Genomic DNA, 25,881 nt, shown 5'->3' with positions numbered 1-25,881 from the left:
TGTGATAACGGCTGGCTGTGACCCCACCCCCAGAAGGGGGAGTTGGGATAACGTCTGGCTGTGACCCTGCCCCCAGAAGAGGGAGTTGGGATAACGGCTGGCTGTGACCCCGACCCCAGAAGGGGGAGTTGGGATAACGTCTGGCTGTGACCCCGCCCCCAGAAGGAGGAGTTGGGATAACGGCTGGCTGTGACCCCGCCCCCAGAAGAGGGAGTTGGGATAACGGCTGGCTGTGACCCCGCCCCCAGAAGGGGGAGTTGGGATAACGGCTGGCTGTGACCCCGCCCCCAGAAGAGGGAGTTGGGATAACGGCTGGCTGTGACCCCGCCCCCAGAAGGGGGAGTTGGGATAACGGCTGGCTGTGACCCCGCCCCCAGAAGAGGGAGTTGGGATAACGGCTGGCTGTGACCCCGCCCCAGAAGGGGAGTTGGGATAACGGCTGGCTGTGACCCCGCCCCCAGAAGAGGGAGTTGGGATAACGGCTGGCTGTGACCCCGCCCCCAGAAGGAGGAGTTGGGATAACGTCTGGCTGTGACCCCGCCCCCAGAAGGAGGAGTTGGGATAACGGCTGGCTGTGACCCCGCCCCCAGAAGAGGGAGTTGGGATAACGGCTGGCTGTGACCCCGCCCCCAGAAGGGGGAGTTGGGATAACGGCTGGCTGTGACCCCGCCCCCAGAAGAGGGAGTTGGGATAACGGCTGGCTGTGACCCCGCCCCCAGAAGGGGAGTTGGGATAACGGCTGGCTGTGACCCCGCCCCCAGAAGGGGAGTTGGGATAACGGCTGGCTGTGACCCCGCCCCCGGAAGGGGTCGTTGTGATAACGGCTGGCTGTGACCCCACCCCCAGAAGGGGGAGTTGGGATAACGGCTGGCTGTGACCCCGCCCCCAGAAGGAGGAGTTGGGATAACGGCTGGCTGTGACCCCGCCCCAGAAGGAGGAGTTGGGATAACGGCTGGCTGTGACCCCGCCCCCCCAGAAGGAGGAGTTGGGATAACGGCTGGCTGTGACCCCGCCCCCAGAAGGAGGAGTTGGGATAACGGCTGGCTGTGACCCCGCCCCCAGAAGGAGGAGTTGGGATAACGGCTGGCTGTGACCCCGCCCCCAGAAGGAGGAGTTGGGATAACGGCTGGCTGTGACCCCGCCCCCAGAAGGGGGAGTTGGGATAACGGCTGGCTGTGACCCCGCCCCCGGAAGGGGTCGTTGTGATAACGGCTGGCTGTGACCCCGCCCCCAGAAGGGGTCGTTGTGATAATGGCTGGCTGTGACCCCACCCCCAGAAGGGGGAGTTGGGATAACGGCTGGCTGTGACCCCGCCCCCAGAAGGAGGAGTTGGGATAACGGCTGGCTGTGACCCCGCCCCCAGAAGGAGGAGTTGGGATAACGGCTGGCTGTGACCCCGCCCCCAGAAGGAGGAGTTGGGATAGGCTGGCTGTGACCCCGCCCCCAGAAGGAGTTGGGATAACGGCTGGCTGTGACCCCGCCCCCAGAAGGAGGAGTTGGGATAACGGCTGGCTGTGACCCCGCCCCCAGAAGGGGGAGTTGGGATAACGGCTGGCTGTGACCCCGCCCCCAGAAGGGGAGTTGGGATAACGGCTGGCTGTGACCCCGCAGGACTAATAAAAGCTCAATATGATCATTTGTTAGTGTTTGTTTATATTTACTTTGTTTACAAACATTGGAGTAAAACATGTTTTTTTTTTTTGGGGGCGTTCTGATGGAGTGTGACAGTTGAACTGAGATCATGAGGCATTTATAAGTTATATTCTTCAACAATCTGTTAATATATATAATGAAGTTTTTATTTTTTATTATGTAACAACTGCTGATTCCCCCTTTAATTCCCAAACGTTATATTTTAAAACCATCCCTTAGTTCTAGAATCCTCTCCCAGCACATCATACCGTCTCACACAGCCTTCTCTGGAGGTACACCATTGGTCAGCAGTCACCTAGGTCACACACTCCCCAGGGCCCTTAACCAATAGGACGCTCTATCCCAGATGCTACCTGTCCTCACCATCTGTCTAAGACTGTATCCCAAATGGTAGCATATTCCCTATATAGTGCACTTCTTCCTTATATAATGCGCTGCTTGACCCGATGACTCTGGTCAAAAGTAGTGCACTATATAGGGAATAGGGTGCCATTTGGGACAAAGCCCACACATTGTCCTGTCAGGTACTTGTAGTGTACTTGGTGGGTACTTAGGCTTCGTGCCACACTGTTAGTTGTCATTTGGTCGATGGCAGAGGTACGCAGTGAGGTGGAGACCAGTTCTCTAGGTCTAGGAGCCCCACAGTCGGCAGATTACCCTCAGCTACCACACCCTGCTGCAGACCCTACGCTGCCTGTAGTAGAGCCCCTGAAGGTACCGGAGGACCCCCAGCCAGAGACACAGGCTGAGCCTGACACCTGTCCACTGCCACCCAGGAGGATGTGGGAGGACAGCTTCGACACAGAGAAGTGACTTATATTCTAGAAGGGGTTCTGTCTGTGTTCTATCCAGTGTTCTGTGTTCTAGCGTGTTTCCTGTTTCCTGAGCGTTCTGTCAAATGTTATAGTCTAGTGTGGTTTGTGTTCTAGAGTGTTCAGCTGTTTTAATCTTGAGTGTTCTGTCTCTGTTCTAGTCTTGTGTTCTGTGTTCTAGAGGGTTCTGTCTATATTATAGTCTAGTGTTCTGTGTTCTAGAGGGTTCTGTCTCTGTTCTAGTCTAGTGTTCTGTGTTCTAGAGGGTTCTGTCTATATTATAGTCTAGTGTTCTGTGTTCTAGAGGGTTCTGTCTATATTATAGTCTAGTGTTCTGTATTCTAGAGGGTTCTGTCTATATTATAGTCTAGTGTTCTGTGTTCTAGAGGGTTCTGTCTATATTATAGTCTAGTGTTCTGTGTTCTAGAGGGTTCTGTCTATATTAAAGTCTAGTGTTCTGTGTTCTAGAGGGTTCTGTCTATATTATAGTCTAGTGTTCTGTGTTCTAGAGGGTTCTGTCTATATTAAAGTCTAGTGTTCTGTGTTCTAGAGGGTTCTGTCTGTGTACTAGTCTAGTGTTCTGTATTCTAGAGGGTTCTGTCTATATTATAGTCTTGTGTTCTGTGTTCTAGAGGGTTCTGTCTATATTATAGTCTAGTGTTCGGTGTTCTAGAGGGTTCTGTCTATATTAAAGTCTAGTGTTCTGTGTTCTAGAAGGTTCAGTCGGTGTAATAGTCTAATGTTTTGTGTTTCAGACTAAGTGTTCCGTCTGCGTTCTAATGTTCTATGGTCTCGAGGGTTCTGTCTGTGTTGTAGTCTAGTGTGCTAATCTAGAGGGTTCTGTCTGCTTTCTAGAATGGGACAGAATCATCGCCAGGAAGCTGATAACTAATATAGTTCACCGTCTTTAAAATTGGTTGTTGTGAGAGTTATCAATGATATCAGATCCACATTTCACAGACAGGCTAAATACACACACACCGCACACACACACACACACACACCCACACACACACACACACACACACACACACACCTGCACACACCTGCACACACACACACATTACACCCCCACACACACACTACACCCCCCCCACACACACACACTACACCCCCCCACACACACTACACCCCCCCCACACACACACACACACACACACCTGCACACACCTGCACACACACACACATTACACCCCCACACACACTACACCCCCACACACACACACTACACCCCCCACACACACTACACCCCCACACACACTACACCCCCCACACACACACACTACACCCCCCACCACACTAACTCTGTGTATTCTCCTCTACCAGTTACTCAGCGGTGTCGTGGAGGCAGTATTTTGACCAGTCGGAGGACATCCCAGTAGGACCGTCAGAGACCAGAGATGTGTTCAGGGTCTACAGGAACGGTACTGATGGACCTCTACTGGTTCTGCTGCATGGAGGAGGACACTCTGCCTTGTCCTGGGCTGTTTTTACTGTGAGTCCACTATCTTTACAATTATTATCTACGGCTCGGTGAACAACGTACACAATCCTGTAAGGTTACATGCGTTCCACAGAGTTCAGTCCTGTCTGACCCATTACTCTGACCCATTACTCTGAACCATTACTCTGACCCATTACTCTAAACCATTACTCTAAATCATTACTCTGACCCATTACTCTAAACCATTACTCTGAACCATTACTCTGACCCATTACTCTGAACCATTACTCTGACCCATTACTCTAAACCATTACTCTGAACCATTACTCTGAACCATTACTCTGACCCATTACTCTGACCCATTACTCTGAACCATTACTCTAAACCATTACTCTGACCCATTACTCTGAACCATTACTCTGAACCATTACTCTGAACCATTACTCTGAACCATTACTCTGAACCATTACTCTGACCCATTACTCTGAACCATTACTCTGAACCATTACTCTAAACCATTACTCTAAACCATTACTCTGACCCATTACTCTGAACCATTACTCTGAACCATTACTCTGAACCATTATGAACCATTACTCTGAACCCATTACTCTGAACCATTACTCTGAACCATTACTCTAAACCATTACTCTGACCCATTACTCTGAACCATTACTCTGAACCATTACTCTAAACCATTACTCTGACCCATTACTCTGAACCATTACTCTAAACCATTACTCTGACCCATTACTCTGAACCATTACTCTAAACCATTACTCTGACCCATTACTCTGAACCATTACTCTGACCCATTACTCTGAACCATTACTCTGACCCATTACTCTGACCCATTACTCTGAACCATTACTCTAAACCATTACTCTGACCCATTACTCTGAACCATTACTCTGAACCATTACTCTGAACCATTACTCTGACCCATTACTCTAAACCATTACTCTAAACCATTACTCTGACCCATTACTCTGAACCATTACTCTGACCCATTACTCTGAACCATTACTCTGAACCATTACTCTGAACCATTACTCTAAACTGAACCATTACTCTAAACCATTACTCTAAACTGAACCATTACTCTAAACCATTACTCTAAACTGAACCATTACTCTAAACTGAACCATTACTCTAAACTGAACCATTACTCTAAACCATTACTCTAAACTGAACCATTACTCTAAACCATTACTCTAAACTAATCCATTACTCTAAACTAAACAATTACTCTAAACCATTACTCTAAACTAAACCATTACTCTAAACCATTACTCTGAACTAATCCATTACTCTAAACCATTACTCTGAACTAATCCATTACTCTAAACTAAACCATTACTCTAAACCATTACTCTAAACGAATCCATTACTCTAAACTGAACCATTACTCTAAACCATTACTCTAAACCATTACTCTAAACTGAACCATTACTCTAAACTAAACCATTACTCTAAACTGAACCATTACTCTAAACTAAACCATTACTCTAAACGAATCCATTACTCTAAACTAAACCATTACTCTAAACTGAACCATTACTCTAAACTGAACCATTACTCTAAACTAAACCATTACTCTAAACTAAACCATTACTCTAAACTAATCCATTACTCTAAACCATTACTCTAAACTAATCCATTACTCTAAACCATTACTCTAAACTAAACCATTACTCTAAACTAATGCATTACTCTAAACCATTACTCTAAACCATTACTCTAAACCATTACTCTAAACTAATGCATTACTCTAAACCATTACTCTAAACTAAACCATTACTCTAAACTAATCCATTACTCTAAACCATTACTCTAAACGAATGCATTACTCTAAACCATTACTCTAAACCATTACTCTAAACCATTACTCTAAACTAATGCATTACTCTAAACCATTACTCTAAACTAATCCATTACTCTACACCATTACTCTAAACGAATCCATTACTCTAAACCATTACTCTAAACTAATCCATTACTCTAAACCATTACTCTAAACTAATCCATTACTCTACACCATTACTCTAAACGAATCCATTACTCTAAACTATTACTCTAAACCATGTCACGAACCGGCTCAAAGCCCGTAACAAAGGGAGACAACGTGGCGATAAGGAGTAGCAAAATATATATTTATTAAATAAGCAACTAAGTATAATATACAATGGTGTGTGTAATCAGTAATCAGTAGTGTAAGTGAGTGTTTTGCATGCATGAATGTGATAATGCAGGGTGATGAAAGGTGCCAAAGCAAACAAACAAACAAACAAACAAACAAACGGCCACCAAGAACCACAACACAATCTACAAAGGGTGTCTGCATGGAGAGAGTCTCTTCCATGAATGTGGAAGAGGTCTATTTATCCTGGGAGACACCTGGCCCAGGTGTTTCCCATGTAGCTGACGACCCTCTCAACTCCGCCCACCGGCATCCTAATAAGGAAACAAGAACAAAGACAGAATACGGCAGACAGAGTGGGAGGGTCGTCACAACCATTACTCTAAACTGAACCATTACTCTAAACTAAACCATTACTCTAAACTGAACCATTACTCTAAACTAAACCATTACTCTAAACTGAACCATTACTCTAAACCATTACTCTAAACTAATCCATTACTCTAAACCATTACTCTAAACTGAACCATTACTCTAAACTAATCCATTACTCTAAACCATTACTCTAAACGAATCCATTACTCTAAACCATTACTCTAATCTAAACCATTACTCTAAACTGAACCATTACTCTAAACTGAACCATTACTCTAAACTAATCCATTACTCTAAATCATTACTCTAAACTAATCCATTACTCTAAACCATTACTCTAAACGAATCCATTACTCTAAACTAAACAATTACTCTAAACCATTACTCTAAACTAATCCATTACTCTAAACCAAACCATTACTCTAAACCATTACTCTAAACTAAACCATTACTCTAAACCAAACCATTACTCTAAACTAATCCATTACTCTAAACCATTACTCTAAACTAATCCATTACTCTAAACCATTACTCTAAACTAAACCATTACTCTAAACTAATGCATTATCTAAACTAATCCATTACTCTAAACCATTACTCTAAACTAAACCATTACTCTAAACCATTACTCTAAACTAAACCATTACTCTAAACTAATCCATTACTCTAAACCATTACTCTAAACCATTACTCTAATCCATTACTCTAATCCATTACTCTAAACTAATCCATTACTCTAAACCATTACTCTAAACTATTACTCTAAACTAAACCATTACTCTAAACCATTACTCCAAACTAAACCATTACTCTAATCCATTACTCTAAACCATTACTCTAATCCATTACTCTAATCCATTACTCTAAACCATTACTATAATCCATTACTCTAAACTAAACCATTACTCTTAACCATTACTCTAAACTAATCCATTACTCTAATCCATTACTCTAAACCATTACTCTAAACTAATCCATTACTCTAAACTAATCCATTACTCTAGTCTAAACCATTACTCTAATCCATTACTCTAAACTAATCCATTACTCTAAACTAATCCATTACTCTAAACTGTCTATACAATAAATACAGCATTTCTTGTGTGTTTTTACTGACCAGTGTTTGAAACACTTTCCATTCCTGTAAAAAAAATAACGTCTGTTTTCTTTTGTTTCTATGTAAACTGTCCATACGGTCATCATCTATAAACTCCGGGCTCCTCTCCTGACCAGTATTTGAGATTTCCATTCCTTTTGTAATACCCGTTTTTCTTGTTAATCTGTCGCTCCGTCTCCTCGGTCTCCAGACAGCCATAGCCAGTAGGGTGACCTGCAGGGTGCTGGCCATGGACCTCAGGGGTCACGGTGAGTTCAGAGATCAAAGGTCATCTCAGAATGCCACTCTATTTGATTGTAGTGAACTAGTCATGACAATAAGGGTGCCATTTTGGATCCGTCCATAGTGTTTAATATAGTCACATCATAAAGACATCAAAACCCAATGTTTACAGAATGTGTTCACCTCTCCTTCTCTCCAGGTTCCACCCAGGTACGTCAGTCAGACGACCTCTCCACACAGACCATGTCTAGGTAAGAAGATACATACCTGTAAAACATAAGGAAATAACTTCCTGTCCCTCTACCTCTCCCTCTACCTCTTACCTGTAATCACCTGTCCCTCTATCTCTCACCTGTCCCTCTACATCTCACCTGTACACACCTGTCCCTCTATCTCTCACCTGTAATCACCTGTCCCTCTATCTCTCACCTGTCCCTCTACATCTCACCTGTACACACCTGTCCCTCTCTCACACCTGTCCCTCTACCTCTTACCTGTACATCACCTGTCCCTCTACCTCTCACCTGTACATCACCTGTCCCTCTATCTCTCACATGTACAGCACCTGTCCCTCTATCTCTCACCTGTACATCACCTGTCCCTCTCTCACACCTGTCCCTCTACCTCTTACCTGTACATCACCTGTCCCTCTCTCACACCTGTCCCTCTATCTCTCACCTGTACATCACCTGTCCCTCTATCTCTCACCTGTACAGCACCTGTCCCTCTATCTCTCACCTGTACAGCACCTGTCCCTCTATCTCTCACCTGTACAGCACCTGTCCCTCTATCTCTCACCTGTACAGCACCTGTCCCTCTATCTCTCACCTGTACAGCACCTGTCCCTCTATCTCTCACCTGTACATCACCTGTCCCTCTACCTCACACCTGTACTGCACCTGTCCCTCTTGTCCCGCCACTCATAGGGATGTGGCCAATGTGGTGCGAGCGTGCTACGGAGAGGCCCCTCCCCCCATCGTCCTGGTTGGTCACAGTATGGGCGGGGCCATCGCTGTCCACACCGCCTCCAGCATGCTCCTCCCCACTACTGTAGGATTGGTGGTGATAGACGTGGTGGAAGGTAGGGCCCAGTCCATACCGTTAGCAGCAGGCTCCTCCCCACTACTGTAGGATTGGTGGTGATAGACGTGGTGGAAGGTAGGGCCCAGTCCATACCGTTAGCAGCAGGCTCCTCCCCACTACACTTCAAAATCTTTGTGGGATCTGTGTAATCTGAGGGAAATATGTGTCTCTAATATGGTCATACATTTGGCAGGTTGGGAAGTGCAGCTCTGTTTCCACCTCATTTTGTGGCAGTGTACACATAGCTTGTCTTCTCTTGAGAGTCATTGAGTCTGTACATAGTCAAAGCTTTCCATAAGTTTGGGTCAGGCACAGTGGTCAGGTATTCTGCCACTGTGTACATTCTTTTTAGGGCCAAGTAGCATCTTAGTTTGCTCTGTTTGTTTATAAATTCTTTCCAATGTGTCAAGTAAATTATCTTTTTGTTTTCTCATGATTTGGTCTAATTGTGTTGATGTCCTGGGGCTCTGTGGGGTCTCTCTCTCTAGGCAGTGCCATGGAGATGCTACACAGCATGCAGAACTTCCTGAAAGGACGACCCAGGTCTTTTGAGTCTATTGCCCATGCCATAGAGTGGAGGTGAGGAGCTTTCAGCAACACACCACTCCTTATATGTTAGGTAGTGTTTCAAAGACAGTCTATAGAAATATCGTGTATTGTTGTATTATTATTATTGGCGGTCTGTTCCATAGAGTGCTATGCTATGCTAATTTTCAGTGTTTCAGTGTTGGTAGTGCTGTTCCATAGAGTGCTATGCTATGCTATGCTATGCTAATTTTCAGTGTTTCAGTGTTGGTAGTGCTGTTCCATAGAGTGCTATGCTATGCTATGCTACGTTTCAGTGTTTCACAGTGTTGGTAGTGCTGTTCCATAGAGTGCTATGCTATGCTACGTTTCAGTGTTTCACAGTGTTGGTAGTGCTATTCCATAGAGTGCTATGCTATGCTATGCTATGCTATGCTACGTTTCAGTGTTTCACAGTATTGGTAGTGCTGTTCCATAGAGTGCTATGCTATGCTATGCTATGCTACGTTTCAGTGTTTCACAGTATTGGTAGTGCTGTTCCATAGAGTGCTATGCTATGCTATGCTATGCTATGCTATGCTACGTTTCAGTGTTTCACAGTGTTGGTAGTGCTCTTTCTCAACTGTTCCTGTTCTCTCTCTCTCTCTGTATGTGTGTGTGTGTGTGTGTGTGTGTGTGTGTGTGTGTGTGTGTGTGTGTGTGTGTGCGCTCATGCTCTCTCCTTTAGTGTTAAGAGCGGTCAGATCAGGAACCGGGAATCAGCACGAGTATCCATGGTGGGACAGATCAAGAGGTAAACCATGCTAATCCTACTCTACTGGAACCACAGGGGAATACTGCACAGCAGCCTAAATATTCTGAAATAACTTGACAAAATCTGATGGACCCCGAACACATATCTTAATTGATCTATCTTTCCTAACGAACCAGAAAAATCTGTTTATCAATGTTAGCTGGCTAATTTATTGATACCCCTTTGAAGTAAACCCTTCTCATCGTTGCTGGTTGTATATATATATATATATATATATACAGTGGGGCAAAAAAAGTATTTAGTCAGCCACCAATTGTGCAAGTTCTCCCACTTAAAAAGAAGAGAGAGGCCTGTAATTTTCATCATAGGTACACTTCAACTATGACAGACAAAAATGAGGGGAAAAAAAATCCAGAAAATCACATTGTAGGATTTTTAATGAATTTATTTGCAAATGATGGTGGAAAATCCTGGACATCCCTAAAACATAACTTCTACCCTATATATATATATATATACTGTATATTAAATAACACAGTTAGTCCTATCCTGGACATCCCTAAAACATAACTTCTACCCTATATATATATATATATACTGTATATTAAATAACACAGTTAGTCCTATCCTGGACATCCCTAAAACATAACTTCTACCCTATATATATATATATATACTGTATATTAAATAACACAGTTAGTCCTATCCTGGACATCCCTAAAACATAACTTCTACCCTATATATATATATATATATACTGTATATTAAATAACACAGTTAGTCCTATCCTGGACATCCCTAAAACATAACTTCTACCCTATATATATATATATACTGTATATTAAATAACACAGTTAGTCCTATCCTGGACATCCCTAAAACATAACTTCTACCCTATATATATATATATATATACTGTATATTAAATAACACAGTTAGTCCTATCCTGGACATCCCTAAAACATCCCTATATATATATAAAACTGTATATTAAATAACACAGTTAGTCCTATCCTGGACATCCCTAAAACCTTCTACCCTATATATATATATATATACTGTATATTAAATAACACAGTTAGTCCTATCCTGGACATCCCTAAAACATAACTTCTACCCTATATATATATATATATATACTGTATATTAAATAACACAGTTAGTCCTATCCTGGACATCCCTAAAACATAACTTCTACCCTATATATATATATATATATACTGTATATTAAATAACACAGTTAGTCCTATCCTGGACATCCCTAAAACATAACTTCTACCCTATATATATATATATATACTGTATATTAAATAACACAGTTAGTCCTATCCTGGACATCCCTAAAACATAACTTCTACCCTATATATATATATATATACTGTATATTAAATAACACAGTTAGTCCTATCCTGGACATCCCTAAAACATAACTTCTACCCTATATATATATATATATACTGTATATTAAATAACACAGTTAGTCCTATCCTGGACATCCCTAAAACATAACTTCTACCCTATATATATATATATATACTGTATATTAAATAACACAGTTAGTCCTATCCTGGACATCCCTAAAACATAACTTCTACCCTATATATATATATATATACTGTATATTAAATAACACAGTTAGTCCTATCCTGGACATCCCTAAAACATAACTTCTACCCTATATATATATATATATACTGTATATTAAATAACACAGTTAGTCCTATCCTGGACATCCCTAAAACATAACTTCTACCCTATATATATATATATATACTGTATATTAAATAACACAGTTAGTCCTATCCTGGACATCCCTAAAACATAACTTCTACCCTATATATATATATAAACTGTATATTAAATAACACAGTTAGTCCTATCCTGGACATCCCTAAAACATAACTTCTACCCTATATATATATATATATACTGTATATTAAATAACACAGTTAGTCCTATCCTGGACATCCCTAAAACATAATTCTACCCTATATATATAAAACTGTATATTAAATAACACAGTTAGTCCTATCCTACATCCCTAAAACATAACTTCTACCCTATATATATATATATATACTGTATATTAAATAACACAGTTAGTCCTATCCTGGACATCCCTAAAACATAACTTCTACTTCTACCTATATATATATATATATATACTGTATATTAAATACATCCCTATAACTTCTACCTATATATATATATATATATACTGTATATTAAATAACACAGTTAGTCCTATCCTGGACATCCCTAAAACATAACTTCTACCCTATATATATATATATATATACTGTATATTAAATAACACAGTTAGTCCTATCCTGGACATCCCTAAAACATAACTTCTACCCTATATATATATATATATACTGTATATTAAATAACACAGTTAGTCCTATCCTGGACATCCCTAAAACATAACTTCTACCCTATATATATATATATATACTGTATATTAAATAACACAGTTAGTCCTATCCTGGACATCCCTAAAACATAACTTCTACCCTATATATATATATATATACTGTATATTAAATAACACAGTTAGTCCTATCCTGGACATCCCTAAAACATAACTTCTACCCTATATATATATATATATACTGTATATTAAATAACACAGTTAGTCCTATCCTGGACATCCCTAAAACACTTCTACCTTCGACTCTGGACTTTTCCCACATTTTGTTACGTTACAGCCTTATTCTAAAATGTATTAAATTACTTTTCCCCCTCATCAATCTAAACACGATATCCCATAATGACATCACAATATCCCATAATGACATCACAATATCCCATAATGACATCACAATATCCCATAATGACATCACAATATCCCATAATGACATCACAATATCCCATAATGACAAAGCGAAAACAGGTTTCATAATTTCGGGGGGCAAATTTGTTAAAAATAAGAAACTGAAATACTGAAATAACATACCTTATTTACATAAGTATTCAGACCATTTGCTATGAGAATTTTGAAATTGAGCTCAGGTGCATCCTGTTTCCATTGATCATCCTTGAGATGTTTCTACATTTACATTTACGTCATTTAGCAGACGCTCTTATCCAGAGCGACTTACAAATTGGTGCATTCACCTTATGACATCCAGTGGAGCAGCCACTTTACAATAGTGCATCTAAATCTTTTAAGGGGGGTGAGAAGGATTACTTTATCCTATCCTAGGTATTCCTTAAAGAGGTGGGGTTTCAGGTGTCTCCGGAAGGTGGTGATTGACTCCGCTGTCCTGGCGTCGTGAGGGAGTTTGTTCTACAACTTGATTGGAGTCCACCTGTGGTAAATTCAATTGATTGGACATGATTTGGAAAGGCAAACACCTGTCTATATAAAGTCCCACAGTTGACAGTGCAAGTCAGAGCAAAAACCAAACCATGAGGTCGAAGGAATTATCCGTAGAGCTCCGAGAGAGGACTGTGATGAGGCACAGGTCTGGGGAAGGGTACCAAAACATTTCTGCAGCATTGAAGGTCCCTAAGAACACAGTGGCCTCCATCAGTCTTCAATGGAAGAAGTTTGGAACCACCAAGATTCTTCATAGAGATGGCCGACCCGGCCAAACTGAGCAATTGGGGGAGAAGGGCCTTGATCAGAGAGGTGACCAAGAACCCGATGGTCACTCTGACAGAGCTCCAGAGTTCCTCTGTGGAGATGGGAGAACCTTCCACCTCTGCAGTACTCCACCATTCAGGCCTGTATAGTAGAGTGGCCAGACAGAAGCCACTCAGTATAAGTAACATTACAGCCTGCTTTGAGTTTGCCAAAAGGCACCTAAAGGACTCTCAGACCATCAGAAACAAGATTCTCTGGTCTGATGAACCCAAGATTGAATTCTTTGGCCTGAATGCCAAGCCTCACATCTGGAGGAAGCCTGGCACCATCCCTATAGTGAAGCATGGTGGTGGCAGTGGACATTGAGAAAGAAACCCAGCAAGGTTTAGACAAACCCCAACTGTCGCAAACCGAATGCTAGCCTAGTAGCTTGAGGAAATAATGTCTTTAATAACGTTTTTTACATGGGAGATGAAGTTTATAAATTGACTGGCTGGGCTGTGGGCTAGTGGATGTGCATTGATACATGCAACTTTGAACTGGAAATACCCCGGGGGGAATACGGAGATTGTAGTGCTATAACTCCCTGCTATTAACCAATCAGCATCCAGTATCCGAACACACCATTTTATAACGATTGGTAGATTAAGCCAATGCCTACAAGTTTTTTTAATTTTTTTATTTTACCCTTTTTTTCTCCCCAATTTCGTGGTATCCAATTGTTTTTAGTAGCTACTATCTTGTCTCATTGCTACAACTCCCGTACGGGCTCGGGAGAGACGAAGGTTGAAAGTCATGTGTCCTCCGATACACAACCCAACCAAGCCACACTGCTTCTTAACACAGCGCCATCCAACCCAAAAGCCAACCGCACCAATGTGTCGGAGCAAACACTGTGTACCTGGCAACCTTGGTTAGCGTGCATTGCGCCCGGCCCGCCACAGGAGTCGCTGGTGCGCGATGAGACAAGGACATCCCTACCGGCCAAACCCTCCCTAACCCGGACGACGCTAGGCCAATTGTGCGTCGCCCCACGGACCTCCCGGTCGCGGCCGGTTACGACAGAGCCTGGGCGCGAACCCAGAGTCTCTGGTGGCACAGCTGGCGCTGCATTACAGCGCTGCGCCAATGAAGGCCAAGTTTGACTCTTCACGCATTTGGGCAGAAGTGTCTGGGAAGAAGATGACCCAAAACCGAACCTTAAAGACGTCCTCTGGCGATTTTGGAACTTTTATGTTGAAAGCGATACTCAAGTATAAATACAATAAATGTTCCGCCTGCGGCTATGGAACCCTGACCTGTTCACTGTGATTATTTACTTCACCATGCTGGTCATTTATGAACATTTTAACATCTTGGCCATGTTCTGTTATATTCTCCACCCGGCACAGCCAGAAGAGGACTGGCCACCCCACATAGCCTGGTTCCTCTCTAGGTTTCTTCCTAGGTTTTGGCCTTTCTAGGGAGTTTTTCCTAGCCACTGTGCTTCTACATCTGCATTGCTTGATGTTTGGGGGTTTTAGGCTGGGTTTCTGTACAGCACTTTGAAATATCAGCTCATGTAAGAAGGGCTTTATAAATAAATTACATTTGATTTAAAGTAGACTAAACGGTAAAAAAACAAACACAAAAAAGAGCAAAATAGTGTTGTTTTTTTTATACACAACTGCAAACTTCACAAAGGGAATCTGTGATCTGCATCATGACTTACCTGGACCACCTATTGAGATGTGCCTTCTGTTCAGTAAATCAGGTGTTAAACAGAGACTGGAGTTCCACTTTAACCACTTAGAATGTCAACTTCAATGGGGTGACATCAGAGTTGGACATCCCAAGGATCCAATTTAGACTTCTCAAAATATCTCACCTGTACTCTGTAGGCATGTAGAGGTGGAGGATGTTGTTGAATCGCCTGAGCAGGCCGTCCCTGTTAGTGACGTAGTCGTCGAGGGCAACGAGGAGATCTGCGTTGACCCGAGCTACGTTAGCGACAAGCCAGACGGTACATCAGAGGTGAGCATCCCGGAACCCGAGGTAAGAAACCAACGTCCTTTACTCTCTCTGTCACACTCTCACTCTCACACACACACACACACACACACACACACACACACACACACACACACACACACACACACACACACACACACACACACTCTCTCTCTCACACTCTCACTCTCACACACACACACACACACACACACACACACACACACACACACACACACACAGGAAGACACACACACACACACACACAGGAAGACACACACACACACACACACACACAGGAAGACACACACACACACAGGAAGACACACACACACAGACCACCATTTTGTTTGTTGTTTTACCTTTATTTAAGCAGGGGACTCACCATTGAGACAAGGGTATCTTTCACAAGGGAGCAAATATATATTATCAGAAACATTATCAAAAGACAAAATCAAACAATAACTATATAATGTAATAGAAAACCAGTCAATTACAACACAACACGCTATTCAAGAAGAAGTTCCCCAGTCAATAATTTAAATTATTCAACAGAACATTGAAGTGTAGTTGGATCCAGCAATGAAGTGCTTTAAAACTAAAAGAGGATTTATTAAGTAGTTCGGTGCAGTGTTCATTTTGTAGGTACATTTTTTAATGAGACTATAACTTACTAAATAAATACAGACAAAAAAACTATAGCTAAATGAAAAATATTTAAATGTTGACTAAAACGAGACAATATTATATCTGTGACTAAAATATGACTACTAAGTGGACTGGACAATAGTTTTTGGAGATATTGAGAACTTTTGACATCATGATAAACACAATTAATATTAGCAACGTAGATGAGCTGAGCAGTGGGAAGAACCCGGCACACAGCCGACATCAGCTGGTGAGCTGCAGAGGAGCAAGTGATGCGTGGGCAGACAAGCTCTGGCTCCGCCTCCGATCATATTCATGGTAGAATCCACAGCGGCTACTGGAGAGGACTCTAGTCTACTGGTTCATATTCATGGTAGAATCCACAGCGGCTACTGGAGAGGACTCTAGTCTCCTGGTTCATATTCATGGTAGAATCCACAGCGGCTACTGGAGAGGACTCTAGTCTCCTGGTTCATATTCATGGTAGACTCCACAGCAGCTACTGGAGAGGACTCTAGTCTCCTGGTTCATATTCATGGTAGAATCCACAGCGGCTACTGGAGAGGACTCTAGTCTCCTGGTTCATATTCATGGTAGAATCCACAGCGGCTACTGGAGAGGACTCTAGTCTCCTGGTTCATATTCATGGTATACTTCACAGCGGCTACTGGAGAGGACTCTAGACTCCTGGTTCATAATCATGGTAGAATCCACAGCAGCTACTGGAGAGGACTCTAGTCTCCTGGTTCATATTCATGGTATACTTCACAGCGGCTACTGGAGAGGACTCTAGACTCCTGGTTCATAATCATGGTAGAATCCACAGCAGCTACTGGAGAGGACTCTAGTCTCCTGGTTCATATTCATGGTATACTTCACAGCGGCTACTGGAGAGGACTCTAGTCTCCTGGTTCATATTCATGGTATACTCCACAGCGGCTACTGGAGAGGACTCTAGTCTCCTGGTTCATATTCATGGTAGAATCCACAGCAGCTACTGTAGAGGACTCTAGTCTCCTGGTTCATATTCATGGTAGACTCCACAGCGGCTACTGGAGAGGACTCTAGACTCCTGGTTCATATTCATGGTAGAATCCACAGCGGCTACTGGAGAGGACTCTAGTCTCCTGGTTCATATTCATGGTAGAATCCACAGCGGCTACTGGAGAGGACTCTAGACTCCTGGTTCATATTCATGGTATACTTCACAGCGACTACTGGAGAGGACTCTAGTCTCCTGGTTCATATTCATGGTAGAATCCACAGCGGCTACTGGAGAGGACTCTAGTCTCGTCGAGCAGCAGTGACGGTCCCCTCTGCTAGTTTAACAGTGTTGGCATCAAAAACAGCATTCAAGCTTTTAAAGTCCTCCTTGTTAAGAGTGAGACGCTCTTTTCGGTGATTTTCACCGATCCATTCTCAACACAGCGTTGTGTATACTTATTACAAGGGGTCGCTGGTCTCACATTTGAGTGTGACCAGTATTTTGTGTTGTTGTTGTTGTTGTTGTTCAGTTTACGCACTCCAGGAGAGGCAGAAGTGACCGATGCATTCCGTGTGTTCTTCTCGTTACCTTGGTGACGGGTTTAACCCTTCGGTGTGTTACCAGGGTGTGTACAGCTGGCGTATAGACCTGTCCAAAGCAGAGAAGTACTGGGACGGATGGTTCAGAGGGATCTCTAATCTGTTCCTGGGATGTAACCTGCCCAAACTCCTCCTGTTAGCAGGTATGTCACAATACAGTCTAATCCATCCTTACTTTACCCCAGATACATGACACTACATGACACTACAGTCTAATCCATCCTTACTGTACCCCAGATACATGACACTACAGTCTAATCCATCCTTACTTTACCCCAGATACATGACACTACATGACACTACAGTCTAATCCATCCTTACTTTACCCCAGATACATGACACTACATGACACTACAGTCTAATCCATCCTTACTGTACCCCAGATACATGACACTACAGTCTAATCCATCCTTACTGTACCCCAGATACATGACACTACAGTCTAATCCATCCTTACTGTACCCCAGATACATGACACTACATGACACTACAGTCTAATCCATCCTTACTGTACCCCAGATACATGACACTACAGTCTAATCCATCCTTACTGTACCCCAGATACATGACACTACAGTCTAATCCATCCTTACTGTACCCCAGATACATGACACTACATGACACTACAGTCTAATCCATCCTTACTTTACCCCAGATACATGACACTACAGTCTAATCCATCCTCACTTTACCCCAGATACATGACACTACATGACACTACAGTCTAATCCATCCTTACTGTACCCCAGATACATGACACTACAGTCTAATCCATCCTTACTTTACCCCAGATACATGACACTACAGTCTAATCCATCCTCACTTTACCCCAGATACATGACACTACAGTCTAATCCATCCTTACTTTACCCCAGATACATGACACTACATGACACTACAGTCTAATCCATCCTCACTTTACCCCAGATACATGACACTACAGTCTAATCCATCCTCACTTTACCCCAGATACATGACACTACAGTCTAATCCATCCTCACTTTACCCCAGATACATGACACTACAGTCTAATCCATCCTCACTTTACCCCAGATACATGACACTACAGTCTAATCCATCCTCACTTTACCCCAGATACATGACACTACAGTCTAATCCATCCTCACTTTACCCCAGATACATGACACTACAGTCTAATCCATCCTTACTTTAGCCCAGATACATGACACTACAGTCTAATCCATCCTTACTGTACCCCAGATACATGACACTACAGTCTAATCCATCCTCACTTTACCCCAGATACATGACACTACATGACACTACAGTCTAATCCATCCTTACTGTACCCCAGATACATGACACTACAGTCTAATCCATCCTTACTGTACCCCAGATACATGACACTACATGACACTACAGTCTAATCCATCCTTACTGTACCCCAGATACATGACACTACAGTCTAATCCATCCTTACTTTACCCCAGATACATGACACTACAGTCTAATCCATCCTTACTGTACCCCAGATACATGACACTACAGTCTAATCCATCCTTACTGTACCCCAGATACATGACACTACAGTCTAATCCATCCTCACTTTACCCCAGATACATGACACTACAGTCTAATCCATCCTCACTTTACCCCAGATACATGACACTACAGTCTAATCCATCCTCACTTTACCCCAGATACATGACACTACATGACACTACAGTCTAATCCATCCTTACTTTACCCCAGATACATGACACTACAGTCTAATCCATCCTCACTTTACCCCAGATACATGACACTACATGACACTACAGTCTAATCCATCCTTACTGTACCCCAGATACATGACACTACAGTCTAATCCATCCTCACTTTACCCCAGATACATGACACTACAGTCTAATCCATCCTTACTGTACCCCAGATACATGACACTACAGTCTAATCCATCCTCACTTTACCCCAGATACATGACACTACATGACACTACAGTCTAATCCATCCTTACTTTACCCCAGATACATGACACTACAGTCTAATCCATCCTCACTTTACCCCAGATACATGACACTACATGACACTACAGTCTAATCCATCCTTACTGTACCCCAGATACATGACACTACAGTCTAATCCATCCTTACTTTACCCCAGATACATGACACTACAGTCTAATCCATCCTCACTTTACCCCAGATACATGACACTACAGTCTAATCCATCCTTACTGTACCCCAGATACATGACACTACAGTCTAATCCATCCTCACTTTACCCCAGATACATGACACTACATGACACTACAGTCTAATCCATCCTTACTGTACCCCAGATACATGACACTACAGTCTAATCCATCCTCACTGTACCCCAGATACATGACACTACATGACACTACAGTCTAATCCATCCTCACTTTACCCCAGATACATGACACTACAGTCTAATCCATCCTCACTTTACCCCAGATACATGACACTACATGACACTACAGTCTAATCCATCCTTACTTTACCCCAGATACATGACACTACAGTCTAATCCATCCTCACTTTACCCCAGATACATGACACTACATGACACTACAGTCTAATCCATCCTCACTTTACCCCAGATACATGACACTACATGACACTACAGTCTAATCCATCCTTACTTTACCCCAGATACATGACACTACAGTCTAATCCATCCTTACTTTACCCCAGATACATGACACTACAGTCTAATCCATCCTTACTGTACCCCAGATACATGACACTACAGTCTAATCCATCCTCACTTTACCCCAGATACATGACACTACAGTCTAATCCATCCTTACTGTACCCCAGATACATGACACTACAGTCTAATCCATCCTCACTTTACCCCAGATACATGACACTACAGTCTAATCCATCCTTACTTTACCCCAGATACATGACACTACATGACACTACAGTCTAATCCATCCTTACTTTACCCCAGATACATGACACTACATGACACTACAGTCTAATCCATCCTTACTTTACCCCAGATACATGACACTACATGACACTACAGTCTAATCCATCCTTACTGTACCCCAGATACATGACACTACATGACACTACAGTCTAATCCATCCTTACTTTACCCCAGATACATGACACTACATGACACTACAGTCTAATCCATCCTTACTTTACCCCAGATACATGACACTACATGACACTACAGTCTAATCCATCCTTACTGTACCCCAGATACATGACACTACAGTCTAATCCATCCTCACTGTACCCCAGATACATGACACTACATGACACTACAGTCTAATCCATCCTCACTTTACCCCAGATACATGACACTACAGTCTAATCCATCCTTACTGTACCCCAGATACATGACACTACAGTCTAATCCATCCTCACTTTACCCCAGATACATGACACTACATGACACTACAGTCTAATCCATCCTCACTTTACCCCAGATACATGACACTACAGTCTAATCCATCCTTACTGTACCCCAGATACATGACACTACATGACACTACAGTCTAATCCATCCTTACTTTACCCCAGATACATGACACTACATGACACTACAGTCTAATCCATCCTTACTGTACCCCAGATACATGACACTACAGTCTAATCCATCCTTACTTTACCCCAGATACATGACACTACAGTCTAATCCATCCTCACTGTACCCCAGATACATGACACTACATGACACTACAGTCTAATCCATCCTCACTTTACCCCAGATACATGACACTACAGTCTAATCCATCCTCACTTTACCCCAGATACATGACACTACAGTCTAATCCATCCTTACTTTACCCCAGATACATGACACTACAGTCTAATCCATCCTTACTGTACCCCAGATACATGACACTACAGTCTAATCCATCCTTACTGTACCCCAGATACATGACACTACAGTCTAATCCATCCTCACTTTACCCCAGATACATGACACTACAGTCTAATCCATCCTCACTTTACCCCAGATACATGACACTACAGTCTAATCCATCCTTACTTTACCCCAGATACATGACACTACAGTCTAATCCATCCTTACTGTACCCCAGATACATGACACTACAGTCTAATCCATCCTTACTTTACCCCAGATACATGACACTACAGTCTAATCCATCCTTACTGTACCCCAGATACATGACACTACAGTCTAATCCATCCTCACTTTACCCCAGATACATGACACTACATGACACTACAGTCTAATCCATCCTTACTTTACCCCAGATACATGACACTACAGTCTAATCCATCCTTACTTTACCCCAGATACATGACACTACAGTCTAATCCATCCTCACTTTACCCCAGATACATGACACTACATGACACTACAGTCTAATCCATCCTCACTTTACCCCAGATACATGACACTACATGACACTACAGTCTAATCCATCCTTACTGTACCCCAGATACATGACACTACAGTCTAATCCATCCTTACTTTACCCCAGATACATGACACTACATGACACTACAGTCTAATCCATCCTTACTGTACCCCAGATACATGACACTACAGTCTAATCCATCCTTACTGTACCCCAGATACATGACACTACAGTCTAATCCATCCTCACTTTACCCCAGATACATGACACTACATGACACTACAGTCTAATCCATCCTTACTGTACCCCAGATACATGACACTACAGTCTAATCCATCCTCACTTTACCCCAGATACATGACACTACATGACACTACAGTCTAATCCATCCTTACTGTACCCCAGATACATGACACTACAGTCTAATCCATCCTCACTTTACCCCAGATACATGACACTACATGACACTACAGTCTAATCCATCCTTACTGTACCCCAGATACATGACACTACAGTCTAATCCATCCTTACTTTACCCCAGATACATGACACTACAGTCTAATCCATCCTTACTGTACCCCAGATACATGACACTACAGTCTAATCCATCCTTACTGTACCCCAGATACATGACACTACAGTCTAATCCATCCTTACTGTACCCCAGATACATGACACTACATGACACTACAGTCTAATCCATCCTCACTGTACCCCAGATAAATGACACTACAGTCTAATCCATCCTTACTTTAGCCCAGGTAACCTGGGTAACCTACTGGGTCCTAACCCACAGTTGGGAATCGTATCTCTCGTTTGTTGTCCATTTTGGCCATATGTCCCATAGCTGTAATCTTGAAACGATAGTGCAACATCTGATTTCCCCAGAGAGTCAGACGAACTGTTGGGAACCATTTCTATGTCTCTGTGTCCAGTATGTGTGTGTGTGTGTGTGTGTGTGTGTGTGTGTTTGGGGGGGGGGGTTCCCTTTAAATGAAACCTGTGAGGTAAAATAATGATGGAGGATGCGTGTTTGTCTCCAGGTGTAGATCTGGATTGGTTTGGGGGGGGGGGGGTCCCTTTAAATGAAACCTGTGAGGTAAAATACTGATGGAGGATGCGTGTTTGTCTCCAGGTGTAGATCGTCTGGACAGGGACCTGACTATAGGCCAAATGCAAGGTAGGTCAGTGTGTGTGTGTGTGTGTGTGTGTCTGTGTGTGTGTGTGTGTGTGTGTGTGTGTGTGTGTGTGTGTGTGTGTGTGTGTGTGTGTGTGTGTGTCTGTGTGTGTGTGTGTGTGGTGTGTGTGTGTGTGTGGTGTGTGTGTGTGTGTGTGTGTGTGTGTGTGTGTGTGTGTGTGTGTGTGTGTGTGTGTGTGTGTGTGTGTGTGTTTAAACTATACCTGAAGACCAGAAGTCACCCACAATTAGTATATGAACAGAAATTTGACCAACTGGGGACATTTTGTTCCCATGAGGTCAAATACTATTTCTATTTCTAAGGGGTTTAGGTTTAGGGTTGGGTTTAGGGTTAGGAGCTAGGGTTAGAATTAGGGTTAGGAGCTAGGGTTGGGTTTAGGGTTAGGAGCTAGGGTTAGAATTAGGGTTAGGAGCTAGGGTTGGGTTTAGGGTTAGGAGCTAGGGTTGGGTTTAGGGTTAGGAGCTAGGGTTAGGAGCTAGGGTTGGGTTTAGGGTTAGGTTTAGGGTTGGGTTTAGGGTTAGGAGCTAGGGTTGGGTTTAGGGTTAGGTTTAGGGTTGGGTTTAGGGTTAGGAGCTAGGGTTGGGTTTAGGGTTAGGAGCTAGGGTTGGGTTTAGGGTTAGGAGCTAGGGTTGGGTTTAGGGTTAGGAGCTAGGGTTGGGTTTAGGGTTAGGAGCTAGGGTTGGGTTTAGGGTTAGGAGCTAGGGTTGGGTTTAGGGTTAGGAGCTAGTGTTAGAATTAGGGTTAGGAGCTAGGGTTTGGTTTAGGGTTAGGAGCTAGTGTTGGGTTTAGGTTTAGGGTTGGGTTTAGGGTTAGGAGCTAGGGTTGGGTTTAGGGTTAGGTTTAGGGTTGGGTTTAGGGTTAGGAGCTAGGGTTGGGTTTAGGGTTAGGTTTAGGGTTGGGTTTAGGGTTAGGAGCTAGGGTTGAGTTTAGGGTTAGGAGCTAGGGTTAGGAGCTAGGGTTAGGAGCTAGGGTTGGGTTTAGGGTTAGGAGCTAGGGTGTGTTTTAGGGTTAGGAGCTAGTGTTGGGTTTAGGGTTAGGAGCTAGTGTTAGAATTAGGGTTAGGAGCTAGGGTTGGGTTTAGGGTTAGGTTTAGGGTTGGGTTTAGGGTTAGGAGCTAGGGTTGGGTTTAGGGTTAGGTTTAGGGTTGGGTTTAGGGTTAGGAGCTAGGGTTGGGTTTAGGGTTAGGAGCTAGGGTTAGGAGCTAGGGTTAGGAGCTAGGGTTAGGTTTAGGGTTAGGAGCTAGTGTTGGGTTTAGGGTTAGGAGCTAGGGTTGAGTTTAGGGTTAGGAGCTAGGGTTAGGAGCTAGGGTTAGGAGCTAGGGTTGGGTTTAGGGTTAGGAGCTAGGGTGTGTTTTAGGGTTAGGAGCTAGTGTTGGGTTTAGGGTTAGGAGCTAGTGTTAGAATTAGGGTTAGGAGCTAGGGTTGGGTTTAGGGTTAGGTTTAGGGTTGGGTTTAGGGTTAGGAGCTAGGGTTGGGTTTAGGGTTAGGTTTAGGGTTGGGTTTAGGGTTAGGAGCTAGGGTTGGGTTTAGGGTTAGGAGCTAGGGTTAGGAGCTAGGGTTAGGAGCTAGGGTTAGGAGCTAGGGTTAGGTTTAGGGTTAGGAGCTAGTGTTGGGTTTAGGGTTAGGAGCTAGTGTTGGGTTTAGGGTTAGGAGCTAGTGTTAGAATTAGGGTTAGGAGCTAGGGTTGGGTTTAGGGTTAGGTTTAGGGTTGGGTTTAGGGTTAGGAGCTAGGGTTGGGATTAGGGTTAGGTTTAGGGTTGGGTTTAGGGTTAGGAGCTAGGGTTGGGTTTAGGGTTAGGAGCTAGGGTTAGGAGCTAGGGTTAGGAGCTAGGGTTAGGAGATAGGGTTAGGTTTAGGGTTAGGAGCTAGGGTTTGTTTTAGGGTTAGGAGCTAGGGTTTGTTTTAGGGTTAGGAGCTAGGGTTTGTTTTAGGGTTAGGAGCTAGGGTTAGTTTTAGGGTTAGGAGCTAGGGTTTGTTTTAGGGTTAGGAGCTAGGGTTTGTTTTAGGGTTAGGAGCTAGGGTTTGTTTTAGGGTTAGGAGCTAGGGTTAAGGTTAGGAGCTAGGGTTGGGTTTAGGGTTAGGGTTAGGAGCTAGGGTTAGGTATAGGGAAAATAGTATTTTGAATGGGACTGAATTGTGTGTTAGCTGTACAAGACTGTGTGATAGATAGATCTAGTGTGCATGTGTGTGTGTGTCTGTGTGTGTATCTGGGAAAGAGTGGAGTGTGTGTGAGATTGACACACACACACACTGTTCTCTGACTGAAGACCACCTGTTATATTATTCTCCTCAGGCAAATTCATGATGCAGGTGCTGCCCCCTAGTGGCCATGCAGTGCACGAGGACACACCAGACAAAGTAAGACACACACACGCACACGCACACGCACGCACGCACACACACACACGCACACGC

General features: G+C 43.2%; 1 protein-coding gene across 1 annotated transcript in view; it reads left to right on the top strand.

Annotated features, from left to right (window-relative positions):
* Positions 1-2,241: 2,241 nt before the first annotated feature.
* Positions 2,242-25,881, top strand: part of LOC115123458 (protein phosphatase methylesterase 1-like) — a 24,600-nt gene continuing 960 nt past the window's right edge. Inside the window, exons 1-11 of the mRNA XM_065025047.1 lie at positions 2,242-2,462; positions 3,792-3,960; positions 7,732-7,789; positions 7,963-8,014; positions 8,690-8,844; positions 9,335-9,425; positions 10,099-10,164; positions 15,598-15,751; positions 17,964-18,081; positions 23,404-23,448; positions 25,760-25,824. Of these exons, the coding sequence (XP_064881119.1) occupies positions 2,242-2,462; positions 3,792-3,960; positions 7,732-7,789; positions 7,963-8,014; positions 8,690-8,844; positions 9,335-9,425; positions 10,099-10,164; positions 15,598-15,751; positions 17,964-18,081; positions 23,404-23,448; positions 25,760-25,824 (1,194 nt within the window). The remainder of the gene's footprint in view (positions 2,463-3,791; positions 3,961-7,731; positions 7,790-7,962; positions 8,015-8,689; positions 8,845-9,334; positions 9,426-10,098; positions 10,165-15,597; positions 15,752-17,963; positions 18,082-23,403; positions 23,449-25,759; positions 25,825-25,881) is intronic.

This window comes from Oncorhynchus nerka, linkage group LG12 (genome assembly GCF_034236695.1).
Source record: "Oncorhynchus nerka isolate Pitt River linkage group LG12, Oner_Uvic_2.0, whole genome shotgun sequence".
In the NCBI taxonomy this organism is placed as follows: Eukaryota; Metazoa; Chordata; class Actinopteri; order Salmoniformes; family Salmonidae; genus Oncorhynchus; species Oncorhynchus nerka.
This window is presented reverse-complemented; position numbering and strand designations above follow the sequence as displayed.